At 39.0% G+C, this 26536-nt stretch overlaps 3 protein-coding genes across 3 annotated transcripts; all 3 read right to left on the reverse strand.

Moving 5' to 3' along the window:
• Window positions 1-2642: 2642 nt before the first annotated feature.
• On the reverse strand, window positions 2643-8148 carry taok3b (TAO kinase 3b; the record flags this gene model as incomplete). The annotated part of the gene is made up of 8 exons (XM_080047103.1): window positions 8038-8148; window positions 6992-7228; window positions 6716-6844; window positions 6423-6626; window positions 5530-5769; window positions 4654-4866; window positions 4073-4255; window positions 2643-2804 (listed from the first exon to the last, which is right to left on the reverse strand). The coding sequence occupies exons 2-8, from the start codon at window positions 7175-7177 to the stop codon at window positions 2643-2645; spliced, it is 1317 nt and encodes a 438-aa protein (XP_079903229.1). The 5' UTR covers window positions 7178-7228; window positions 8038-8148.
• A 4176-nt stretch (window positions 8149-12324) lies between these two features.
• Window positions 12325-14137, reverse strand: LOC307264760 (heat shock protein beta-1-like; the record flags this gene model as incomplete). The annotated part of the gene is made up of 3 exons (XM_080046257.1): window positions 12325-12932; window positions 13555-13618; window positions 13747-14137. The coding sequence occupies 3 exons, from the start codon at window positions 14135-14137 to the stop codon at window positions 12761-12763; spliced, it is 627 nt and encodes a 208-aa protein (XP_079902383.1). The 3' UTR covers window positions 12325-12760.
• A 1541-nt stretch (window positions 14138-15678) lies between these two features.
• LOC307265045 (sushi domain-containing protein 2-like) lies at window positions 15679-25011 on the reverse strand (the record flags this gene model as incomplete). Its single annotated transcript, XM_080046614.1, has 16 exons — window positions 15679-15724; window positions 15860-15956; window positions 18171-18350; window positions 18441-18535; window positions 18851-19034; window positions 19372-19620; window positions 20372-20530; window positions 20712-20846; window positions 20951-21219; window positions 21691-21776; window positions 22761-22962; window positions 23083-23257; window positions 23358-23525; window positions 23627-23778; window positions 24299-24500; window positions 24951-25011. 16 exons carry the CDS (start codon window positions 25009-25011, stop codon window positions 15679-15681), a joined length of 2460 nt encoding a protein of 819 aa, XP_079902740.1.
• Between the last annotated feature and the right edge of the window lie 1525 nt (window positions 25012-26536).

A 26536-nucleotide genomic window follows, 5' to 3' on the forward strand; every position in this document is an offset into this window, starting at 1 on the left:
TCACCTCCTCTTCCCCTTTCAAGGTTCTGGTTCTCACACGTTATCTTTGACCTGCATGCTTGTTTGTAGATTTACAGTAAAGGATACTACACTAAAGTGGGTCCCAGCGCTCATGTGACACCAAAGAAAAGCAAAAGTGAGAACTCCTACACCACATAAGAGAGCGTTACAAGGAAATGCAACCACAGACAAAAAGAAATGCACTGTTATTAGATGCAGGATGTTGATGTTGATTGAGACTCTTTTCTTTTTCAACAGAATCTCTTTTTATTTTGTCTTTGAACTGCACAGGAAATGGTGAATAAGGTTGTTTAGGAAAGTCCCCTTTATTCTAACTAAATACATCTTTCTAATAACTTCAAATTCACACAAGTTGTAAGGTTCATAACTGTTCAGAGGCTCTCAGCAAACCTTATCCAAGCACCCCAATAGCACTTTCTTTTTAATGGAACCATTTGTCCTCAAGGCTTTAGTTATACGTGACCAGACAAAAGGCCTTACTGCATACGAGAAACATTTTCATCAAATTTCAGAAAGTTTGTGAAAATGTAAAAGGCTGAAAAATTTGGAGGAGCCATTCAACTGCAGAACACACTCTGGTCAAAACATAACAAATTCTGAATTTAGGTTTCTACAGAGTAAAAAGAAGAGCATTTAAGGTCTATTGCCATCAGAAATTGAATGTCATTGTATTCCTACATTTAAAATACTTTGTTAAATCAGGGGGCATCTTCCACCTTTCAGCCCTGTGAGGAATATGACCAAACATTAATACAAGTTGTGGCTATGAAATGAAAATAAAAAATAAAATAAAACTTGTAAAGACATACCTGCCATAAACATAACAGGGTTGCATTCAAGACCACCACATTAAACAATGTTTCAAAAACTGACCCGTGATAAAATAGTATTTATTTTTTTCATTACATATACTTCATTTTTAGAAGGGTTTCACTGCATGGGGTACTCTTAATATGTCATGAGTGTTTCGAAAAAACTAGGTAGTGTTTTGACTCAGAGGGGGTTTCAAAATGCGTCACGTTTTACATTTTGTAAAAATCAATCATCTCTCCAAGACAAAAAACTACAAGGCTAAAGGTGGTATTAGAAATTAAGCACCAAACAATTATCTTTCCATTCGTTATGAATGGAAACATTGTGCAACCTGTTCAATGACCATAATGAACATGGCAAAACAAAAAAACAAAGACATATGTAAATCTGATCATTAGACACTTATTACTCAAATGCAATCTGGCCCCACATGTTTGTTGTGTTTGCTGTTTTAGAACCGCTGATCCATGAAAGATCATCGCACTGATATTATAAGAAGTCTGTGGTTCCATTCACCAGCATTTATACAATCTGAGAGTCTAGTGATTTGACTTAGCAATATATTGAGCTATTGTATGACCATATCTCTATATTATATAACAAAAAACTAAGCAAAAATCTTTATCGTTAAGCTCTGTTATCAGTAATAGACCAGTGTCTCTGTATGTTCTAGCTATATTCTCATGTACAAATATTCATATCAAAAGTTATACAGCACAATTCTCACCATTTTCCTTTACAAGAACTCTGATTAGTGAACATTAAATGATTCACAAGTTTAGATGAAACCAAAACAAAAATGGTGCCTCAGTAAATAAAATATAGATATAACAAACACATAACTTAAATCTGCTTCAGGCACAACTTAAATAAAGGCAATTGTGAAATCATCATATCAAATATGGCGCTTATGTCCAGTATCCATAGGCTTAAAACAAAACAAAACAAAAAATGCTTTTATTTACAAACAGCTAAAATCTCTGACAGATTCATGCTTCACTTCACAACCTGAATTTGTCCTTAAAGTGCATGCAATAATAAGCAGTTTTACCATGTGGGATCTTGAATTGTGATGAGTTAAACAGGGTTGATCAAGCTAACGCCAATTGATCCTATATATCAAAGAAAAGAAAAGTTAAGAACTGTTGCCTATAAAAAGTGAGGGACCACAGTATACTGTATGCATAAGCACAATATGGAAGTATGAACCAAAATAAAGAAATGAATATTCAAATGAATAAACTCTGACTTTATCCAGTGACCCCATACAGTAATATTCACATTCAGAGCATAAAATAAATAAAATAAAATAAAATAAAATAATAAAAAAAATAAAAGACGAAGCAGCTTAACACCACGGGGGAGTCCGCAGCTCACATTCCACAATGTCCCTCCATGTGAGACACACATTAAGCATCATACGAACATGATGGGTTTCTACTTAAACATATCAAAGTGCCAATTTTACTAAAAGTTCCTGATTTATTCGATTCATACCAAAAGGAGGAAATGGCATGGAGGAAAGAGAGTCTGTTATTTTTCACATGTACGTTTTTTGAGTTACACTGACTAGGTTGGGTTTTTATTGACATGTTGTTTGTAGATTTGTTCTGTTTTACTTTCCCCCTTTAAGTTTCACAAAAAGAAGTTCTCATTGCACGTAACACCTCCATTCAAAGAGGCCATATCTAAGAGAGACGGAGAGCAATAGAGAAAGTTATCCAGCTCCGTCCCCATTGGATGTGACAAACGGTCAAGTGGACATGAAAAGGGCACGGATATGTTGTCCTGTAAAGATAGAACCACTTTCATCTGTCGTCTTCTTTGGGGAAGTCCATAGATCCCAGGCTTCCAAAGCCGAGGCTCCTACTCTCCATGTCAAAAGCATTCATTTCTCTGTCCTGTCGTTCCAGCAAGTGCTTGATCTTCTCTGTACGCTCCTTCTGAAGGGCGGCCAGTTCCTCCTCAATCTGTAATACAAAAAAAATTGTCATTTCGATGTAGTCTACATACATTTCAGTTTGTGTTTTGTACAGCTAGCGATGGAGCTTTGTTCACCAAAATCACAAAAGCTGAAATAATTAATTGATATAATATGTGCAAGGGAAGGGTTACTTCTTCAATACTCTTCAACACATTAGGTTTTATTAGGATTGGTAGAAAAGAAAAACATAACCATGAGTCTGCAGCTATGCCAACGGCTTTTTGGTGCTATACAGCAGGGCTTTGAGTTAAATGCTAACAGCAGCATGCTAACATCATTACAGTGACACTATCAACATGCTGATGCAAAGCAGACACTGTATAATCTTTTCCATGTTTACAGTCTTACTTAAATCATGTTGACAATGATAACATTCACTAATTGGCACTGAAGACAAAGTAAGGTTGATGGGAATGTTATAAGTTCTGCAGTATTTAATCAAAAGCCAAAGATGCCCCCCCCCCATTGCTGAGGGTTAGGGTTAAAACTGTTTGAAACTGCCTCTGTGGAAAATGGGTGATGGATGTGTGTGTACCAACGTTAATGGCAATCCACTTAATAACACAAATTGTAACTTTATTGTGGATAGGACACATGTCTAGGGATTATCAAAGCCATTAGAATGTATTCTGTGGGGATCCTTAATGTAATGTTATTTTATAGTTGGTTAGATTGTCCAGTCCAGCCTAGTGGTGAGCTGCTCTCGGTATGGTAATGGTCATTTAAATAAAAAAACTTGTTTTATGCAATTATTATCATAACATTCATACAAGCATTAGGATCTCGGGAACCCCGAAGAATGAAGAGGTAAGGTCTAAGAATAATGAAAGGCCTTGAACCTTGTGAATGATCAAATGGCTTTTCTTTCTTCTAGCACCACCCCATGAGCAATATTGTTCCGTTTGTATCAGTCTATCAGCCACTTCTTTTCACCTGCCACCGATGAGCTTCACCAGAAAAAATAAGTTGTGACACATGAAAGGTTCAGCCCAAAATATGCAAGCCCAATCATCTCTAAGACTTCTATAGTGTTATAGAACATTGCAGCCTCTAGGGGCTAGGAGCAGTGCACTAAATTGTAAAATCTCCCAACAAAACTGCTGCTGTAATAGTGATGTCAACATGGAAGGTGTGTCCCTGGACATGTATCTTTCTGCTTACTTATCCTGAGGTAACTTTAAAAAACAAAACAAAGTGTGGTATCATGTTGCATTTCTTTGAAGCGTTTTAGAATGGCTCCCATCTTAAGCCTACCTTCTGTTCAAGGTGCGCTCTGCGTATGGAGACCTTCTGCTCAAGTTTCTGCTGCTCTCGCTCGTGTTGGGTCTCCATCTGTGACTGGGTTTTTCTCTGGTAGGCGTCCAGCAGCTCCATCTCCTGCTTCAGCTGCTGCTTCAGAGCTTGGCACTCGGTTTCCTGCTCCGCATCTAATCGCATCTAGAGACCCGGCGGTAGAGAAGGAGGTGGTTACAAACACATTGACAACAAGCATACGCTGGTCCTCATTAAACAAACTACAGGGCAACTTTTTTCTGCAAAAGATAAAAATGAGAAAAAGTTCAGCATTAGATAGCGCTCAAGAAAGTCACAGCTGTGATGGAGTGGGAAAAAGTTGATTTGCAGATATTGGACCAAGTCCTGGACTAAATTGTACTTTCAATGGACATTCTTCATTCAGAATTACATTTAGTCAAGGACTACGCTTAATCAATGTCTACAAAACCATCCCATAGAGTTGTGACTGTTGCCAGTAATCTGACGTGATCGAATGGGTTGCCAAAATAAATTTACAACACTTTTCCTAATCATGACTAGAGGCATCAGGATCCTCGTACCGCTTGTGAAGCCATCATCTCGTTGATGCTCTGCTCGTACTGCTCAGCCAGTATAGCCAGCTTGCGTGTCTGCTCCTCTTTCAGGCTCCTCAGGATGTACTTATGGTCGCCTTTAGGAGAGACCTCCAGCTGGTGGTTCCTAAGGGCTTTGTACTGCTTGTTCTGCACCTTGCAAGTATCCTGGAACTGTTTCTTGATCTGCATTTCCAGTGTCTATAGAGAGTTCAAAGACAAATGAATGTTTGTGTTTAGTGGCATTTCTCCCATGTTGTATTTAGATGGTAAAACACGATTACAAATCAAAAGTTATCCAATTATTGTTAGAGGTTTTGAATTCGACATGGATGCAAAAGTGAGTTACGTTACTGACTGATTACTTTATATTGTTGACTGACAACCAAACAACTTATTTATGAATTGGATAAAGTGGTACATGTAACTAATTAAAGGGGCTACGAGGAACTTTCAGTTTGTGTTGATTCTAGTGGCCCCTTTGGACAAAAGCGGTAGTGTTTTTACTACACCAGCTCACTTTCCTGGTGACCAGCCCCAGGCAAAGGCATTAGGAAAAACTGTAAAACAATAGTGTTCTTTTCACTGATGGTTTCCTCTGCTGTCAAATTAAATGTATGATCATCAGAGGAAAAAAATACATATTACACTTACAGAAATATTTAACAGTTCCTCTAAATAGTTACTCTAATTCATTCATATCTTTATTTTAAGTTCCCTTTAACATTTGCATACAGAAAGTACGTTTTTCACTTATCTACGGTGTGGTTAAAAACTTTTAATACCTCTTGAAATAAAGTTTGCTGGATTAATCAACTCATTAAATCACTGCATAGTGGCAGAGAGAGAGAAAGTAACGGGCACCTTGAGGTCTCTGGGCTGCTGCCGCTGCTCCAGAGTGTGTTTCCTGTGTAGTTCTCTCTGCCGCCGGCCGTTGTACTCCTCCTGGTTCTCCAGCTCCGTCTGGTGCTGCAGCCGCATCAGTTCAATGCGCAGCTTCTGCAGCATGTGCAGCTGCCTGCGCTCCATGTCCTGAGTGGACTCGTCCTGCCGGATCATCAGGGAATGCTCCATATCCTTCTGGGTCCCCTTTTTGTTCAGCTCCTGGGACAAGAAGTTGGATATAGTATTATCGACAATATACACAAGATGCATGAAACTGGTTTTTCATTGTTCGTTATGGCTGGTTGATTTATTTTTCAGACACTTAAATGTGCTCCGAGGAACTTTCAGTTGGTGTTAATTCTTGCACCCCCTTTGGACAAAAGCGGTAGTGTTTTTACTACGGCTGCTGTTGTTCCTGGATGAGCGTACCCAAGACAAAGTCATTAAGAAAAACTACATAAAAATAGCTTTCTTTGCACTGATGGTCTTGTTTGTTGTTACATGTCATTTCTGGTCATCAGAGGAAAGATGAGACTGTTTCAGAAATATTTAAAAGTTCCTTGTAGCACCTTTAATAAACTGACCATGTTTCTTGCTTTCAACTACTGTATGTGTACAATGCATTGCACATGGTTGCTCTTGAAAGCACAAGACTTGACCCTTCCATTGGTTCATTTGGGTTGTCATTAGGGTGAACATTAGCTTTTTGATATACAGTATAATATAACAATGAATGATGAAAACGAGAAGCAACAGTAATTCCTAATGAAAATAATTGTTAGATTGTTCATCCCAACATTTTCTTTAATCAAAATCACAAAAAACTGTAATATTTAATTTTGAGGTAGGGTTATGTATCATCAGGGTAATACCTCTCTCAGTTGCTCCTGTTCAAACTCGTGCTTCCTGAACAGACTCCGGCGTTTGAGGGCCCTGCAGCTGCGGTCGTAGACCAGCCTCTGCTGGGCCATAAGATGAGCTTCCTCCTCAGCCTGGGAGCGCTGCATTGTTTCTTTGTGCCTGGACAGACGCTCCTGCTTCTCCTCCTTGGGCGTGCAAAGTTCTTCACCCATCTCCTGAAACACAGAAAAATAATTGAATAAATAGACATACAGGTAATGTATGAAATCATAAACATTGCAACATATGTGTTCATGATATTTACTTCTTTGATCTTCTCTTTGCAAAGTCTGTACTCCTTTTTCTGATTCTCTAAGAAAGTTGTCAGTTCTTTCTTTTGTTGAGCAATGATTTGTTGCTGGATCCTTCTCTCTTCAGCTGCAACTGACTTCATCTGTGAAGAGACATTCAAATGATCAAATTGTTACCCTTTATTGCGCTCTTAACTGCCAGAAATGCCTGTACAGTCACACAAGTTGTGGCTTTGAGTGAATGAAATGACTCTGTAGTGTCCACCTCATTCATAAAGAGCAGGCTCTACCTCTTTGTCTGTTTGAGCGGTGTGGCGTTTGGCCAGTCTCTCCAGCTCAATGTAAGTGTTGTTCGCATGTGTCTCTAATTCCTTCTGCAACCGGAGCCTATGCTCATCCATCTCGGCCTTTAGCCTGTTCTCCAGGGCGATCAGCTGCTTCTGGTGCTGCCGCCGCATGCGCTTGTACCCAGACATCTGCTCCCGCAGCTCAAAGTTCTGCTCATGCTCCTGGATCTACCTGATGACCTGGATGGAGGCAACAACATGGATGGAGCAAGAAGTCAAATATACAGAGAAACAACTGGCGCGGTGGAGACATGAAGAAGACGGGCAGCTGGTAAGTCAGGGGCTACAGGGGCTGGGTATCGAAGTTCAATACTTTTATGGCCCCGACTGAAATGCCTCGATACCATCGAGTTTAAAATAAAAGTTGTGTATCGAAATGTTGAGTATCAGGAATCGGTATCGAAGTCAAGATAACAATATCAAAAACATTCCAGCCCAATTGATATTCTGTATTAGTATCAAATCTCGACAAATATAAAGCCACATTAATTAAACAATCTGATAAATAAATAACGTGTAGGTTTTATGATGCCACTATTACGTTCAAGACCAATCTGAACAACGACTATTAAAGCCTATTAGAGAAGATGGGAATGTGGAAATGCACCATTTACAATCTGACCAAAACTAAATTGGTAGTAGACATTAGGCCGGCCGGTTTTATACGGAAAACATACAAATGCAATGCACACACACACACACACACACATAAAAGCAGGGACAGAAAGGGAAGCTGGAAGATGGAAAAAATGACATCCATTAACAGGATCCGGTTGCCATGACTACAGATGTACAGCTGAGAACACAGACACCCCCTTCCCTCCCCCCTCTTCATCACACCCCCCCCCTCCCGCCGCCAGCCAGCACGCATGCACGCACACACACAACACTGACACGCGCGCGCGAGCACACGCGCATTTCTTTTTTTTTTACTTGTCTATTTTTTTTTTGTATGCAAACGGCGGAGAGAGAACGAGGGTGCTGCGTACCAAAGACGCTGATTTGATGGTGGCAATGTGTTCACAGATCTTGCAGTCGGGAGACCGGCTCTTGTGAGAAGTAGGCCGCAGCTCTGGCCTGGTGTCCCTGTGCACAGCCTCATCCCTCACGCAAGCATGGTCCTGCAGGGGGGGAGGAAAAGGAGGAGATAGTGGGGCTGGGTGCTTCCTCCCAGGCCCTCCGCACTCGCTGCTTCTGCTCGAGCTGCTATTATTGCCGAATCTCCCTGAATGCAGCACACATCCAGCTTTAGATGCATCCTTCCCCCGCTTGGTCCCCCGCTACTGTCTGCAAGTTCTTCCTGTGAGAGAAAAGGGCATTGCCAAACAATTGCAGGCACCACCACAGAGAAGGCAGCTAAACTGGATGTAGTCGTTTTTTTCTGGCGTACCCCTCTTCTCAAAAAGAAGGAACCAAATGGCTCCGGTGGATACGGGTTGAATTATGCAATGCCTACCATTGACAGTCGGAGAAAGATAGCACTGGGATGTATTTTACTGCCACTCTCCTTTTCCGTTTCAAAATGCCAGAAATGTTTGGGAGGAAAAACACTTTCCCTGTGTTCCAGTGATCGCATGTGGCACCATGTTTAAAAATATTGGAATCAGATAATAAGGCACATCCAAACATGGTTTTCCCTCGATTGTGTCGCTTGACGATCCGTTTGTATTCCACTCGAATTTCTGTCCTACATTTACAGCGCACTTGGTCATGGTAGGTGGTTCTGGTGCCTTCTATTCATCTCTTTCCTCTGTCCCTCTCCCTACACTCCCCCTTCCTTTAAAGAGACACTGCAATACTACAGGCACGTCTCAACCAGCCTAAAGTTATTTTTACATCAGGCTCTGCAAGATCATATTTGTTATGAAATCCTGCTTATAACTGACAAATAAATTATACGTTAAGATCAATGTCAAATCAAGCCATATATACTGTATCCTACATTGAAGGCTAAATATTTTATTTAAATGTTAATATTACTGTTATACTCATGTTGACGTAATGCAGAAAAATATTTTTTTAAATGATCTTTGAACTGTGACTATCCCTCTTTATTTTGCAGTAATAATGTGGAGCAAAAATTTGAGGATATTTTTGCCTCCCTTTTTTACTTCTGTTGTTACTTCACGTGGCCGATAGAGGGCGACAAAAACGAACATGCAGTCTATTTCCCTCTCCATGGTGCTGAATCAATTTATCTCACTATATCAAATGCATTGTCATTGCAAACAAACACAAGTAGACTTTAGCTATCATGCAGTTGCCTACTCACAACAACTAGACTGAAGTTACAGTGGACTAGTTACCTATAAACCGCCGGGAAAACCTTAGCAAACCACAAAACAACAACCTAGTAAAACCCTGGGTTGCATAGAAATTCCCCTACTACCCTGCCAGATATTCAATACACCAACGGAGCCACAATCGCGACTGATCCAAACACAGATTCCATCTGGCAACATTCTCAGAGCCAACCAGAAACCACCTAGCAGTCCACTAAACACTATACACACACACACACACACACACACACACACACACACACACACACACACACACACACACACACACACACACACACACACACACACACACACACACACACACCTCTATCTTGATATGAGTAATTTTGGACCGGCAGCAGGCTTAAGATTACATTTTCTTCAGGTAGTGGACTTCTCTTCCCCTGGTTAAGCTACTATACTTTCCAGTTGTCTGTGAGCAGAAACTAAGGTCCAGGATTGTTCCTCCTGCATGCTTGTTAAGTTTGTAATGTTACCTTTACATAAATGACTGGTATGAATGACCAAATAGTGTATACACTCTACATGGGAATACAAAAAATGGCCTTAAAATGTGAATTTTACTGATCCACTGTATATCTAGTCTACTCCTGGTCTTGGTGTGGTGTGTAGTTGGGGCCTTCTTTTGAACACTGAGGCCTGATTTAATTCATGCCTTATGTTATTTTCTCTTTTCTTGTAATTAAAAATAATAATGTGAGGATAAATATGGTCGGAGGACTGTTCTGAACATGAACACTTGTTATGGGGCTGTAGCAGAGAGTGGCTCAGTGGGGTATGCCACTGCTGGATGTGTTAATGTATGTTAACTTAATAGTCTGTTGGGTAAAATTCACCTTATTGTGAGGGGGTTGTTTTCAGACATTTTAAGCCATTCTTAAGCTTATCCAAACCCATACACTATTATTGGTGTAAAATGAAGATTCCAACGTGTGGAGGATAAAAAACTTTAGTTTGGTAAGAACCTGAATGCCAATTTAATCTCAAAGTGACTGTTTTTCCTAAGAAAAAACTAGACCATTTCATATCATAATACTATCAACCTCAAAAGATAACTGTTGAAGAAATAATTGGTATTATTTAAAGACCTGTACATTAGCTCTAAAGACTTTTTGGAGATGACATTGTCTTTGGTTCTCTCTGTCTAGATCCAAATCGAACCTCGAATCCCTATTGTTTTTTTATTTCTAAATACACAAAGTAATGAATAGACTAACAATCTTTTTCTATGGACACTTTGTGCTTTGCCAATCTCCTCTTGATAGCTAATTAAATTGAATTAAATCGCTGGTATTTCCTCAAATTACTCTGAAATGATTCCTTAAATATTTTGTATGCCATTGCCAAACAATGATTGGATAATCCACAAACCAAGCAAAGAACACAAACATTAGAATCAATAATGTGTACGTATTCCATATGAAATATTTGCTTTTTTTCCCTATACTTTATTCATTTTCTCAATGCATTGCATTAATGTTAAACATGAGGTGACAAACAGTACAAATAAAGCATCTCAGTTAACATGTAGTAATCAAGCACTAGAATTTTCAGCTGTATTCATCAGATCGGCTTTGCACCTTACTTTTTCAGCCTCCATTGCATTTGAAGCTGCCGTTACATTAGTGTGGATTGTTCCACTTGCCAAGTAGTTCAATTTCATCCAGTTGTAATGCTGCTGTACCTTTGTCTTTGAACACTGTGAATAGAAACTTATTTTTAGGTGCAACATATAATGTTAAAATCAAACAACAAAAAAAAAGATTTTGTATAATCTTAAAGGAAAATTCTTCAGTGTAAAAGATGATTAGGGAGATGTAGATACGCCGATTTCTTTTTTAGGTATTTAAGAGAAACTTTTAATTTAATTATTTTAAATTTTTTAGATAAAACTCTCTCAAGCAGGAAATATTTTAAACTAAGCAGGACTTTACTGCCCTCTAGTGGACAATATGAAAAAAATAACATGAGAAACAGAGCAATGGATCAATCAATCTAGGTAAAACTGGTTCCTATTATAGGTGCACTAGGTAACTTTTGATGTGTCAGAGAAGTGAACATTTTCTAAGATATATTCTCATAACTGAATAAACAAACTTCCCTCTGAGGAAACTTGGATCCCTGGAACACTGTTTGAAGTTAGAAAGCTTCTCAACAATGTACTGTTTCACTGTTGCTGTTTACAGCAGCAGGGCCCACAGTTTGGTTCACAAACATTCTAGTCTTACATTTGGTTCCAGGGGCCTCAAAATAATTTAGACTTGATTTATGATGATAGAATTATTCAATACTAAGAATGACATGTAGAGAAAATATTATTTGTATAGTAACTGCAGGCTATGTCAATGTAAACAAATCCCCCTCCCCATAAACTGCATAGTGCACCTTGAAAGTCCTTACCTTACATTCTTTTTTTTCTATTAAAATGGCAGAAGCTGATTAATACATTTGTGGAAGATGATGTGATATCAGGACAGCTCTGTGAGGCTGCTTATTCAAAACATCAATATACAACTTCCAGTACAAACACACAACAATAATCTATGATACAGCTTTGACAGAGTTCCTCTACCGCAAAAGCAAAATACATTTTGGACTAATTCTTTATCTTTCTAACATATTGCCCTGCTACACAGGAGCTCCATCTGATTAACACACATGTTTGATGACAGTATGTAAGCAGTTTGGATATACCAAGTCGGTGACACTTTACAATAATGGTACATTTATTAACTGTTAGTGAATGCTTAGTCAATGCATACTCAAAATGAACTCATTATTAACTAACCATTAATAAATGCTTAGGAAATGCTTAATAAGCCTCAACTTACTGTTATTCTAAGTTAATGCTTAACTAAGCATTAGTTATCTAAGCATAGTTAATGCTTAATAGCATTAACCAAGCATTAATTAACAGTTCATTAATGTACCCTTATTGTAAAGTTTTACCAAAAAGTCTAATTACTATCCAGGACAATTACTCTTTTGTGCTATCCCCACTGTCCATTCTTGACCTGTGCATTCAGGTATAATACTCCCTTATGTCATGCAGGTTCACAACTACAGCTGCTAACAGGTATTTTTGTTTATTTATTTTATAATAAAGACATTAGAAGTGACTTAAAATTGTAAACATTTTAAGAAAAACAAGGTCATGCTAATCCTTTTATAAGTGTCAACTAGCAAAAAAAAGTTATTTTCAAAGTCAGCTCTGTATCATATTGACGACATCATTGACATTGTACTGTACTCATGACAATGCATTACAGTATGAAACAGTACCTTACAACAGAAAATATGCTTGTTTATTTTAGCTGTAGTTTTTGTCTTTCTTAAGCCAGTGCTATAAAGGTTACTATTGTAGCCTACACACAGCGCTGTGGCTACATCTGGTTGTATTTTTTTAAATTCAGGTGACTGGTTTGACTTCACCGTCCTGTGTGTGTCTGATCTGAACGGGTATAACAAGCTCATTGATTGGTTCGCTGGTGGAGGTCCCGGGGGAGGGGGCCTCTACGGACAGAACTCCATCGCCAGACAGCGAAGAACTGATGTGCTGCAAGTCCACCCCCTGTGGAAGTCTTTAAAGAAATTAAAGAGGATGTTTATCAGCAATAGCACCCTTACTCAATCACTAATCCTAACCCACACCAAATCAAGCTCAGTAGACGTATTATCACTTTTTCGAAAGGCTCAATTAAAGGTGGAATCAGCTATTCTAGGAGATTGTTGTTGTCAAGTCAATATCAGTCAATATCTCCTCATGGTCCGCTACCTGCCCATACTGTGTGTGTGCTGAAAAAGAATCCAGTGTCAATACACAGCCTTGGCCCTGTGAACGTCTATCAATGTTTCCAGCTATGGGTGGGCCTGTTCCATTTGTTTACATACCTGTTCACAGAGCATAGGCTGTGTATTAACAACAGATTTTTTTCATCACATAAACAGTACGGACAGGTAGCGGATAGTGAGGAGAAATTCATTGATTTTGACAAAAAATTATTTTGACCAGTGTTCTCCGGAATACCTGACCCCACCTTTTAACCATGTAACTTAAGCCTATTTTGGCTTATCCAGGTTTGTGTTGACCTCTTCATGCATTCTATCTATCTGTTTGCATTACAAAATAAACTGTTCATACAACACCCAACAATTTTAAACACACAGAGATCAGAAATTATCTCGGTTTTCAAAGTTCCTTACTTGTATTTCCGGGTGAAGCACCTGGAAACCGATCCATGCTCATCCTGCCTTTCTTCATGATTTCCTTGCAATGAAAAACATAAATAATAATTAAAAAAAATTTAAGAACGATGCCTCTTTTTTGTTTGGACACATCATTTGTTTCACAACAACAGCTTGTTGGAAATCTAAAAAAAGGCATGTGCAGTTCACCTGATATCTGCAAATAACCCTCCTTGGTTGTGATTGTGATTTCCTCAGGCAAGAAGTGATTGACGTCCAGATTGATCTTCCAGCTGTCTGGCCCTGTTTGGATCTCTGACACCCCGCTTGTCAGCTGCTTCAGACCCTTTTGGTTCATCACCGGGGGATGCTGCCCACCGAACGGAGGCAGAAGAGGACTTTGTGCAAACGCAGGCCAGGTGAAAGAGGCCAGCCTCTTCTTGGACCAATCTATCCAGTCCAGATCTTTAGCGTCCAGGAAAGGAGGGAGTCCAAAGTCCTGAGCAAAGATGCGGCTCGGCTGTGTCCAGTTGGGGAAAGGTTCCCAGTTCACATCTCGCCGGAAAATGGGACGGCATAATGTTTTATCTTGTTCACCCATATCCCTCGAAAAAATTAAGCTCAGAATGAAGTGCAGACAAGTGAAACTGCAAAAGCCTGTAGCTCCACCCTGTTAGGTTGATGACCTGGACACCAAAACAAAGGGGCAGCTGTATTTTTTTTTTTATACTCAACAGAAAGTGAGCAGGAGGAGGTCTGGGTGAAAAAGGTTGCTTTGGAATCTGTAATCCTCCACTCACACACTTTATATACCCAGCTGATACAATTTAACACTTGTCCAGCATTAAGTGTGATCTTAGGGGTGAGAAGAACTCGCTCTGTCATGAGCTGTTGTGTTACTCCTCCGTTGCCCCGGGACCTGTAGAGGACAATGCCAATTATTTGTATTTATATCTCTGGAGTGTCTGTGGCAAGTTGTTGGTGAATCACCCTCGAAGCATTGAGCAGGCAGTTTTATTCAGCGCTGGCCTCTGCAGTCTTGTCACATACTGGTGCCCTTTGTCCATAGAAATCACAGCCCGGTGTTAGGCGAGGGAACAGCACGCACATCATTTAGGGTTGCACAGTCAACAACAGAGTTACTTCCTGTTTTTCTAAACGCAAGATTCGAAGGAGAAAAACTGCAAAACTGCAAAGAAACATCTTTGTGTGATGTGAGCATGCAGGACAAATGTCACATTGAAAGACATGTTTACATCCAGGACAAATAGAGGCACTGAAAAGCTGACGCAGTGGAGCGAGGGTGAGGAATTTTGCATGTAGAGCTATGTCTTCATGGGTGCTACGTTGTACAAATAATGAACCCAGCTTTAGAGAAGTAAATCAAGCAATTTGCCGTCAGAGAGGAATGGTATTTATATATGAGGCAATAACTGTGGCCTTTCCATCTGCGCTCATCCAGAGCATCAGTCAAAGGTATCAGGGAGATTGATGTTCAGCAAGACATGGTGGAAATACAGCGTCACAAAGTAACTATAGCTGGTGTCTACACTTTGAACAATGACATTGTCAGGAGGTCAGGAACATCATATTGAATTGAACTCAAAAGTTCCATAAATGTGTATGTGTTCTTCAATGTAGCAGCTTAGCTAACCTTTTGCTGTTGTTGGTGGGTTCCTGTGGTGGTATATTTTGAGTATTCTGTGCCTGTATTGCCTTTCATATAAAGAGTAAGAGCATTTTTGCTGTAGCTATACACACGGTTAAGAATAAAATTGTTGAGTCTTATCATAGTTATCTTCATTCAGATTGATGGGAACAGAGGTCATGTGAGTCAAACGGTCGATTCACCTAAAAAAGGAGCAACAGAATAGGCTTTATTGTATATTCTAAAAACTTTATTGTCAAAATATTAATTTACATTCAATGACATCAAACAAACAGTGGCCTACATGTACAGTACAGAGTTAATGTAATGTTAGTTTTGTTGTTTTCTGTAAATATGTGATTTTTTTAAATCATAACACTTTACATTATGAAGGAGTGTTTTTAGACAGTAGCAAGTTGCATCGTATGGTTTTCCCCTTTGACCAGAGTTTCGTATTCATTAAAAAAAAAAATCTTCAGAAGAGGAAGATGAAGTTAGAAGGCCGAAGTGTTTATGTCACTTTCTGAACGTGCAGATTTTCTGAAAAAACACAAAAAAACAACAACAGTGAAGACAAAATCTTTGTTTTCAGTCCTTTGCAGAAACACAATTTCATAGCCTAAAATAATTACCAGATCAAATAAATGAACTAATAATAGATGAATTGAACCATACCTTTTCGGTTTTCTGACGACAAGCACGATTGTTGTTACTATTATTGCAATCAGCGCGACAACTCCGATGACAATACCTGCCACGATTCCTGCATTGACTGAAAAAGGACAAAAGACAAACATGTATTCAGATTAAAAGTTATTGCATAAACAACATGGATTACTGCATAGCTTCAGACAGGAATAAAGAGTATATGCAACAAAGGTCCCCGGGCCAAAATCAAACTGGGAACTTTGCAGATATGTGCTGTGGTACCATGACTTTTTCGCAAAACAACCTTAAAATAAATAAATAAATCTAATTAAAGGTAGTAAGCCTTTGTTTTACATTCAATGATTTAATGTAGCTACTCTCCTTACACAGTCCTCCCAAGGGTTGTATTTAATTCAGTCTATCTTTTTACGATTTATTAGTACATATTGGATAAATGTTGTTTATTGACTCTCATGGAAAGCACTTTCATATGTTGTTATAGAACACACTATGATTAAATTACTTTATTGTTTTTAAGAGATGATAAGTATAGCCTTGTATATAGCCTTGTACAGTGTGAGCACATTATGTCAATGTTTCAATGGAGAGGAATGTGGCAGGAAAAAGATCCACAAATAGCAAGGTATTCGTGATGATTCTGCTTGTTAAGGCAATGTTTGTGGGTCGCTCAGTGGTTTCTTTGTTTCAGACGGCAAATTAAATCACCATGACTTGTGATACAGACTCTTGTGATTCCCTGAGAATGACTCACGATAACGTTGTTGATCCCCTGCCATTTTATGTAGCACCAACATCAGACTTAAAGGCCTACTTCACCGGTTTGAATATGAAGGTGTATTGAATTCTGAGATCCTATGTAGTATAAATGTGCAAAAAAAATAAAAAATCGGTCCATCCTAGCCTGAGAAAAGGCAGAAAGAGTGTTTTTTTAACCCTATTTTTCTCTTTCTCGTGACATCACAGAAAGAGAAATATAGGGTTAAAAAAAACGTACTTTGTAAATATTACTGTGATGTCACAGTAAAAGACATCACAGTAATATTTACAAAGAAAGTTTTTTTTTAACCCTATATTTCTCTTTCTGTGATGTCACGAGAAAGAGAAATATAGGGTTAAAAAAAACACTCTTTCTGCCTTTTCTCAGGCTAGGATGAACCGATTTCAATTTTTTTCGCACATTTATACTACATAGGATTTCAGAATTCAATACACCTTCATATTCAAACCGGTGAAGTAGGCCTTTAAGCGTTCACTTATCGACACAAAATGTTGCACAGACATTGTAAGGTTTACAGTTTATCAATCCTAATGAATTTCTAACACAACATGAAGTAAACGTCCAATATGAAGTATTGGATGGACTGCCACTAATTCTGGTACAGACAATCATTGTCCCAATAGAGTTGGGTTCTAAACATCCCTAAATTCTTCACCTAGCAGCAGCACGGTCTCAGCTTTTTAGTTGGATGCATACACGAGACTATCTGCTCCTACTGTGCACGGAGTGTCTTGTTGGGAATAAGATAAGGCAGTGTTTTAATGGAGTCATCAAGTCATTTTCGAGTCCTCAGTGTTTGAGTGTGAGTCCAAGTCCGAATCACCAAAGAAGAGTCTGAGTCCAGTCCTTACCTGAGTTACGGGTCCAAGTCATCAAGTTTTAATCTGAGTGGATATATCTGCTTGTATTAATTGTTGGTTTGGCCCTTATCAGACAATCAATATTTGTATTTTCATTTTCTACATTGCTGTTATCATTTCTTATTTTCTGCATGGCTTTTATTTGTTTCTGTAAAAAAGTGCTCAGGGAGCCCACAGCAAAGGGCAAAGCCTTGCTTTTTGTAGTTGTACTCATTGTCATTCAATTTTGAGGTATTTCTCTCTTGAAGGAGAGAAGGGAAACGGGATTATATGTTAGAGATATGACTTTGTTGTGAAAGGGCTCATGGAGCTGTTGCATTTCTAAATTCTTTGTATTTCAGATCTGATGTGTGCATTTGATTGAGAATCATTGATCTTGAACTTGATTCATACTTATGTTCATATTCATGCAACAGGGAAATATGATTTTTTTTGTGCATTTCAGAGCTGATTCGATGGATCAAATGAGGAACGCCCACACACACACACACACACACCTACACACACACACACACACACACACACACACACACACACACACACACACCTACACACACACACACACACACACACACACCCTCAACACACACACATGCATGCTCAAATACAGACACTCACATATCTGATTTGTGAGGCTCAGAATCATTGGACAGGACTGATTTTTATTATTTATTCATACTGGGAGCGTTGCATGTTGTCTCTTTTCCAGACCACTGGCCATTTTCCTGGCACACGCGCTCCGTTGATCCTTTGAGATTGTAGCCGTCGTCGCAGGAAAGCTGCACCTTAGCTCCTTGTAAATAAATGGTCCCCTCCTTCTTCCCATTACTTGGCGGTGAAAGCAACCCGCAGGATATCACTGCACAATAATACAATGAGTAACACTATGAAACCAAGTACACAACGTTGTGCATAATAATCACTGGACATCTTTTTTTTACTTACTCACCTGGCTTTAGATCTTGCACAAGATCAATGTGACTCTGGAAAGACACTTTGGTAGCATTTCCCATTCTTGGACTACGGCCTACCAGGATGTCATACCTGCAGGGCAGAGGTGCTGATTAGAAGTGAATCATAAAAAGCTGAGATACCAGCTCTAAAAACATTGAATCCTACATCTCCCATAATGCAACGTGTGTGTTTGTTTTTATCAGACTTTATAGAGTGTCCTTTCAAAGCCAAATAGTACATTATTTAGCTATTTTTACACTCTGAGTGGTATCTTACTCTACTATCTTAATTCTTCCGGAGATGGCAAACATTTGAGCATTTCAGATGTGTTTTTTTCATAAAAATAATATTTGATCAAATTACTATTGTAATGAGTAAAAGTAGAAATATGTTTTTTCCTCATACCTACAGAACTGAGAGCCTTCTCCAGTGCATATCTCAGATGTCTGATTGGCTAATGGATCATCTGGGTTGTCAGGGACCGTAAATGTTGGAATAAAACTGAGGTCATGTCTGGGTCTATGGTAAAACGTCTCCAAAAGATATTCTGAGTCATAAGTGAACAAGGCAGACTTGTTGTAGACAGCCCCTGTAAGACAAAAAGAAAGGTACACCATTGAAATAATTTCAATTTAAGATGAAACTTAGCAGCAATATCTGCTTGTATGTCATGACATGAAAAGGATGTTCTTTAAATGCCTGATCTATGCATGAATTGAGGAATATGTTTTCCTACTATGAAAGTGTACCGTGAAGTGTACAGGACCCAAAACTTACTGAGAACAAATCATTGTGTATCACTATGCCTATTAAAATACATGTATGAGGGAAACATAGATAAAAGATCAAATACATACATAGCTCATGGGCCTATATACCGCATTTTGAACAGCAGGACACGATCTGCATTGTGAATCATTTCTTACAGCTTGCTCCGAAGCTGAACACCTCTTCTGGATTGCTGTGGTTCCGCACCAGTTCACCATTACTGAGAACGAGGTCATCTTTGGCCACACCGTTCATATCTCCCAGCAGTCCAAGAGTGGTCGCTTTAAAATCCTCTGGTAGGAGCACAGTGGTTGTCATGGTTCCCTCCCTCAATCGCACTTCCACCCCGGCTCCGGAGGGGAACATCACGGTCACATTTGTGGAGGCAGGAGAAAACACAAACACGCCTAGGAGAGAGATTTGATTTTTTATAAATGCAATTTTTAACAGTGTGGTTTTAACACCTAACATCTGAAGACCATGAAAACATACAGTTGTTTCTCTATCAGGGTCCACTGTGAGTGTTATATAAGGTGGGTCATATTATCAGATTGTTTTTAATTGATACATTTACTTATTTAATACTGGATAGTTTTGCATGATTATAGCATTGTATGACATTTTTGTGTAATATGATGTTCTCTAAAGTAACTCAGTCAATTTAAATTCAAAAGTATAATATTCATCTTTTAAACATTGTTAAGTTATAGTACTTGAATAGTCATTTCAGTACTCAGTTACATTCCAGGACTGCAACTCTGTATGTGCTGTTTTGTCTCTAATAGTCCAACACTGGCACCAGTATCACTAAACAATGAAATCAGCGGCCTGTTGCTGCTTCTGTTCAGTTCTTTAATCTTATCAAGAGACATTTATAACTCAGTCCCACTGATTTCAATCCCGGTCAAGTATCTGCTTTGTGTTGACCTTTTTGTTTGGTTGCTACATACAGTATGTCAATACTGACAGTCAGTCTATTTTATTTTTACCCCTTACACTCTGTTGTGAATCACAAATATAATAATATACAGTAGGCTATATATATTATGATTCCAATGTCCAACATCTCTGTCCTGTCAAATAAAAGGAACAAAGGGGAATACAGTTCAAAGGTCAGTGACCTTGTCATATGGAGTAAAGGTTCTCTCAGGTTCTCACCAGACAGGTCCATCCAGCTCTGCTCAGTGAAGGAGAGGGTCTTTTGATTCTGAAGCACTTCAAGGCCGGCGTGACCGCTAACCAGCCGCACTTCAATGACATCAGAGAATGCTTCTTGCATGGCCACAGACGTCAGCGTTGTTGCTTTTATCAGGGTTTCTAATGGTGCGAGAATCAGATCAATGTCATAGGGAAAAGGAATTGTCGTAACAGTTATAATGTGGAGTGTTTTTTTATCTATTAGATAATAGATATCTTATCAATGCTAAGTGGTAGTAGCAACTACTGATTATCCTTGAGAATGACAGAGAACGATGACTAATGAGCGGAGTAACCTTACCATTCCAAGGCTCCGTTCTCCCCTGGATCACCAGTTGTTTCGTTGCCGAGGTCACCAGAGTGTATTCCCCTTTGCCATTGAAGGAGTAGCTGGTACCGTCAAATGTGATGAAGTGGGGATCTCCAAACACCACAGCTGGCATTACACACACACACAAAAAGTATAAGACTCAACATCAAACAATAACCATATGAGAGAGACACTGTTACTGTAATACCGAGATGGGGTAATTCTCTCACCTGAGCTGGGTGTCTGGTACCTCTGGCAGCCACTGGAGGGCCGGTGTTTGAAATAGTAGTGGCAGTTGTCGGACCAGAGGCAGCAGTAGTAGAAGCTGAGGACGTCGTAGAGCCAGTGGGACTCTCCAGGAACTCTGGGCGGATTCTTGAATGGAGGGGAGCCCCAGTCATGGGCCCGGTCTGGGGTACTACCCCCGATTGAGTCTGCTGTCAGGATCTGAGCCCCGCTGCTGTCATAGCAACACTGTTGTCCTGCTCCATACACTGGACTGTTGTTTTAAAAAGTCCAAAAACATTGTAAATTATAACAGTGAACTTTTGCTGCAACCAAAATCATGATACCAGCATATACACAATATAATGCTTTATATGCTGATCATAAGCCTGCAATATGCTTAACATTACATAGTGCCATGTTTTTCTTCGTAGTTTTGTGTGTTACTTTTACTATTCAATGATACAAGTTGAACATCCATATGGTGTAGAGAACCAGAGCCAGCTGTTATCTGAGTAATAATAAATACTAATGATTTACTATGAGGGTAAGGTAAGGTAAGGTAAGTATTAGGGTCATTGATACATTGGTAATCAAAAGGTTACAAAGTGCAGTTCAATAATGAACACACCTAAAGGAATGACAGACTACATACGTCAGAGTGTGAGTTTCCACATCAAACCATCCATCATTATATCTCATCTATGTATTTGACAGCAGTGGAGCTTTGCCCCATCTGACTCACCTGGCTACTATAGCCCGTACACAGTGAATAGCCCCAGGGTGGTAGGTGCACACACTTCCTTTCTCTATATCGCAGCCATAGTCAGTCTGAGGAGAGAGATACAACGTCTGTGACCAGGCAATCAAAGTGCATTTTACCGTGATGCAGTTAAACGGCCAGTTGTATTAGCTCTTAAAACATTTCCTAAATAAAACATGAATTGAGATGTATACATCACTTAACCACACTAAGTATTTCTTACACAGAGATTAGCTGTTACAAGCTATTCACACTTACAATCTGCCAGTTGTAACTGTTGCGAAGCTGACTGAACCAACTGACCAAACTAGCATTTGCTTACCAACATACAGTATGATTAGATTGAAAACTCAAGGAAGTTAAAATAAGATACAGTTAACACATCTGACCTGACACTTGAAAAAATATATATATTCTGCTTAATAATGAGCTAAACTGGGAGGATACATATCCCCGAAAAAGAACCATGACCAACAAAATGTCTAATTTCTAAAAGAAATTAAATTTCCATATCACTAACAACTACGCAAATATAGCTAACACTAAAACACACTTTCTAAATGTACATGTACATGAAAATATATATTAAACAAACTAAAGCCCCCTAACACCTTGATTTTTACCATTGTAGGCCTATGCCATTGGATAATGACATGTGTTCAGCTTGCAGAGAACATGTCTCTTTGTAAATACTACAATAAGGGGATTACTCTCCTTGACTTTGAACTGATAAGCAGTAGTAAAAGGCTCCAATGACAACCACCATGTGACTCCTTTTTCAGCCCATCTAAGACTAACTACATCACATTTATGTTTTATGTTTTGAAATGAAGTAATGATTGTCTGTTTATGCCTGTGTTCCAGTCGTAAGGGATGACTTAATGGTACAAGGTGTGTGTTACTGTAAAAGGGCTCGTCATATGCCCTGTTCAGCCCCCAAATGATTTATTGAAGCATCTTTTAACAATTGTGCACCACTTTCAATCATTAAACCTTTACTGAACAGCTGTTTGAAGGCAATGCGACCACATCTAGGTTTGCTACACACTTACATGAAACCTCCCTGTATCTGCTCGCGCTTGAGCCAGAGTGCAGGGGCAGTCAATGATCTCGCTGAGGAAGTTGGGCAGCTCATATTCCAGCTGGTCCCAGGCTAAACATTTATCCAGGGCCCAAACTGCTGAGTCCTCCCTGAACTTCTCCTCCAGATGCCAGGCCAGAGCGTGATCCTCAGTCCATGTGGCGTGCACGTTCCTAAAATGAAACGCGTGACAAATAAAGCTGCTATATTCGGAGGATTCGGATCTGATTAAATCATAATTGATGGCAATAATGTTATTTTTAATTACATTCTGTAAAAAAATTGGCACATACCACTCGCCATCAGGGTACATATTGGGGCTGACACGTATAGCGCCAAGCTCCCATTTTGAAAAACCGTTTTGTGCTGGTTTGGGCAAAAAGCTAAAGGAACCATTGTTGGGCTGATCCTTTGCCAGTGAGTACAGATAGACCCACTCAGCATGCCAGTTGACTGAATAGGGTTCTCCTACAGAGAAACATGTTACAGCATTCAGTGGCTTTCACAAGGAATAGTCATGTCACCTTCAAAGTGGACATGTAGTGTTTAAATACAGGGTGTAGCCTACCTGTCTCCCTGTATCCCCAGAGCTCGATATTAACCTTCTCTGCTCCCACCAAAGATGTGTCCCATGTCATCTCCAGGGTGCCTCCCACGCCAGGTGTACCATAGTACTGCCATTGTGTTGAGTTGACCAGAGTCGCCTTAAACTTAGAATCATACTTGCCAGTATGTACTGTGGCACCAATTTCAATCAAATTAATAATACGTAATTAGAATTTCAACATTGTGAGTTCTTAGGTCATCCATATAAGAATATGCAAACAATTATTTTACCCGAGAGCCAGGATCCAACTCTGTTGAATGTAGTGCCATTATCTGAGGATACCTGCAGAGGAACCCATCCTGTTTCATACAATAGCGGGGAGATACAATGGCCTGTACCGCTGTCAGCCACATACCCCACAGTATCGGTATTATCGTTGAACCTGCCATTATAAACAATGATCAAAAAGTTTAAAGATGTACTTCTTACCAGTATAATGTTACTTTTTGTCAATCTCACAATCACATTGCTCAAGAGAACTGAGGTAGACAGTGAGATGTGTCTCAAAGCTCAGGAATATGCTATCTAAAATACTTTTTTTAAAGTGTTCTATTAGCATCATTGTATTTCTCTTAGCTGTAATCAGTCAATCAAAGACACAACCAGAACAGATTAAAGTAGCTACAAAGAACTTTTAGATATTTCTTAAACAGTCTAATTTTTCCTCCGATGATCATACATTACATATAACACAAATTATACCATGAGTGTTAAGAATGCTATTTTTATATAGCTTTTCGTTATGCCTTTGTCCAAGTATGCCCAACGAGGAACAACAGCTGGAATCCTAAAATCACTAACGCTTTTGTCCAAAGGGGGCGCTAGAATAGAACACAAACTGACTGTTCATTGTAGCCACCTTAAGTAAGATGTACAAAATTAGGAGTTCAATAAAATCTTACCTGCACACAATCTTAGCACTCTTATTGAATTTCACATCAAGGATCATAAAATCCATCCCACCCAGAATGGACCCAGAATAAGGAAGGATTTCCACACAGTACTCTTTATAGTCGGCACAGCAGTTCTTCAGAGACTTGCATGTTACTTCGCATGAGCATTCGGTAAAAACTCTTACCCCACAGAATCCTTCACATGTCTGTCCTGTCCAACATAAGGAGAAAGAAGTGTAAAGTCTGGAGTGTGCCACCACCTTCACATCAAAATACAGTGATTCATCATCAAATGAAATAAGTGATAATTGGAATTTATAATGGATTTGCAAAATATTCAATAGAGACTTTAACATTCTTAACATCATTATTCAATTTACTAAATATATTTTGTATCATGTTTAACCTCAAAAACAAGTTGTTGAGCTGATTAGCAATTGCTATAAAAACTACTCTCTGCAACACAACATGTCAGGTGTAAATACAGTAACAGTTTTCAACTGCATTCAATCGTTACCAGTAACTCAGACATACAATTGTGATTCTCTCATGTAACTGCAGACCAAGCGGAGAGAAAAGAGGTGTATTTTTCTAAATAAAAGAGGTGACTTTAGAAGGAAATAAAAGATTTAACTTATTTTTAAAGTGTGTGGGTACTTACCTAATGCCCTGCAGATACATACAAACAGAAGGACACATAGCACTGCTGAGAATCTTTCCATTATGGCAGAGACAGAAATTCTTAGTCAAGGTTTGTGTTGATTCTCTGGACTGCTTCTACAGTTTCATCCTAGGGGGATATACTCAGCATACTTATACCCCTTGGTCTTTTTTATCACAGGCGTTCACAAACAGCGGTTTAATCATAAACCAGAGGTCATTGAGACTGCTTTATTTATACACGTGGGTGGCTACCTTTGACCATCAGACACCAAGACACCAAGAGACTGGGAGGCACCTGGTCGCAGATAGAAAAGAACGCCAGTGACCGTGAACTCTGGAGGTCCCTTGTCGACGGCCTATACCCCAGTAGGGGTGTAAGGCGTATGTAAGTAAGTAGTGACTCATGTAAGAACAAGATTGTGTTTGAGTTACGATTGTGCAACCTTGAGTCTGAATGAAAACACATGCACCCTGTGTTGTCTACAGTTATTGTTTTATTTCAAAGTGCTACAATAGCTGATTACAGACTGAAAGATGTTTTTGTGGGTTGTGATCAACAATGGGTCAACAAAACTATCACAGAAATATCTGAATGCTTGCTAAATCATCTTATGCTTGTTAAGCTTTGTGATTTACCAAATGTATCCAACAGGGTAATGTGAGGGAAATTATTTTTATAATATTGTGTTAATAATAGAATTCTACATTTTTAAGACAATCACGGGTAGTATACTTTTGAGTTAAGAGCATAAATGACTGTGTGAAGCAAGGAAAAAATGTGTTATTCCGAATATCAAACTATGATATCTGACGAAGAACTGGCTCTAATCAGGTTTATTGTGGTATGATGGCTATTACAAGCAACACAGATCTACTGCAAAGAGAGAATCTAAATAGTGTTACAAACTCTCATCTGCTCTATAAACTGATATTTAAATTTCCACAACATTGAAAACCTATGACTGATTAAAGTGGTTTCTTTTTCCTCATAAGGCCATAATAAGACTGTCAACATTGTCGTTGCATGTTGGAAATTGTTCATTGGTAGATTATGCTATCCATTGCTGTTTATCATTGCTTTCAGGGAGACAACTCATATTGCAATGGTTAAGACCTAATTAAATATTTGATACATTATGTGCTTTTCTTTGTTTCCATGGACATTGTCTCGTTATGTAACTTAAAAGCACCTGTAGGGACCTGTATGGCTGGCAGTGGCCCAGTGAGGGGAGCTGTTGCCTCAGGAATCAACTGTGGTGTATACATTGCCAAGAATCAATTTGAAATGTGTTGTAGTATTTTGCTGTGTTCTAAATAGTTTCCCAATGAGAATACAGATGCAGTGGCCATTGTAGTTTAACTTGTTTTAATGTAACAGTACAACATGTGTGAGGTATCATAAACACTGATACATTCATGGCTACACAGATACGTAATGTGTTTTAAAAAACATCTACTAGTAGTATCATCCAAACAAAATGTCAGACATGTTTAATACTAAAAACAAAAAAGCTTACAAGTGCTTCTATTAAAATTAAGGGCAGTTGATTTCATGAATGTGAGCTGAAACTAGTTTGTTCATTT

Source organism: Ammodytes marinus (genome assembly GCF_949987685.1).
Source record: "Ammodytes marinus genome assembly, chromosome: 18".
NCBI classification, from domain to species: Eukaryota; Metazoa; Chordata; class Actinopteri; order Uranoscopiformes; family Ammodytidae; genus Ammodytes; species Ammodytes marinus.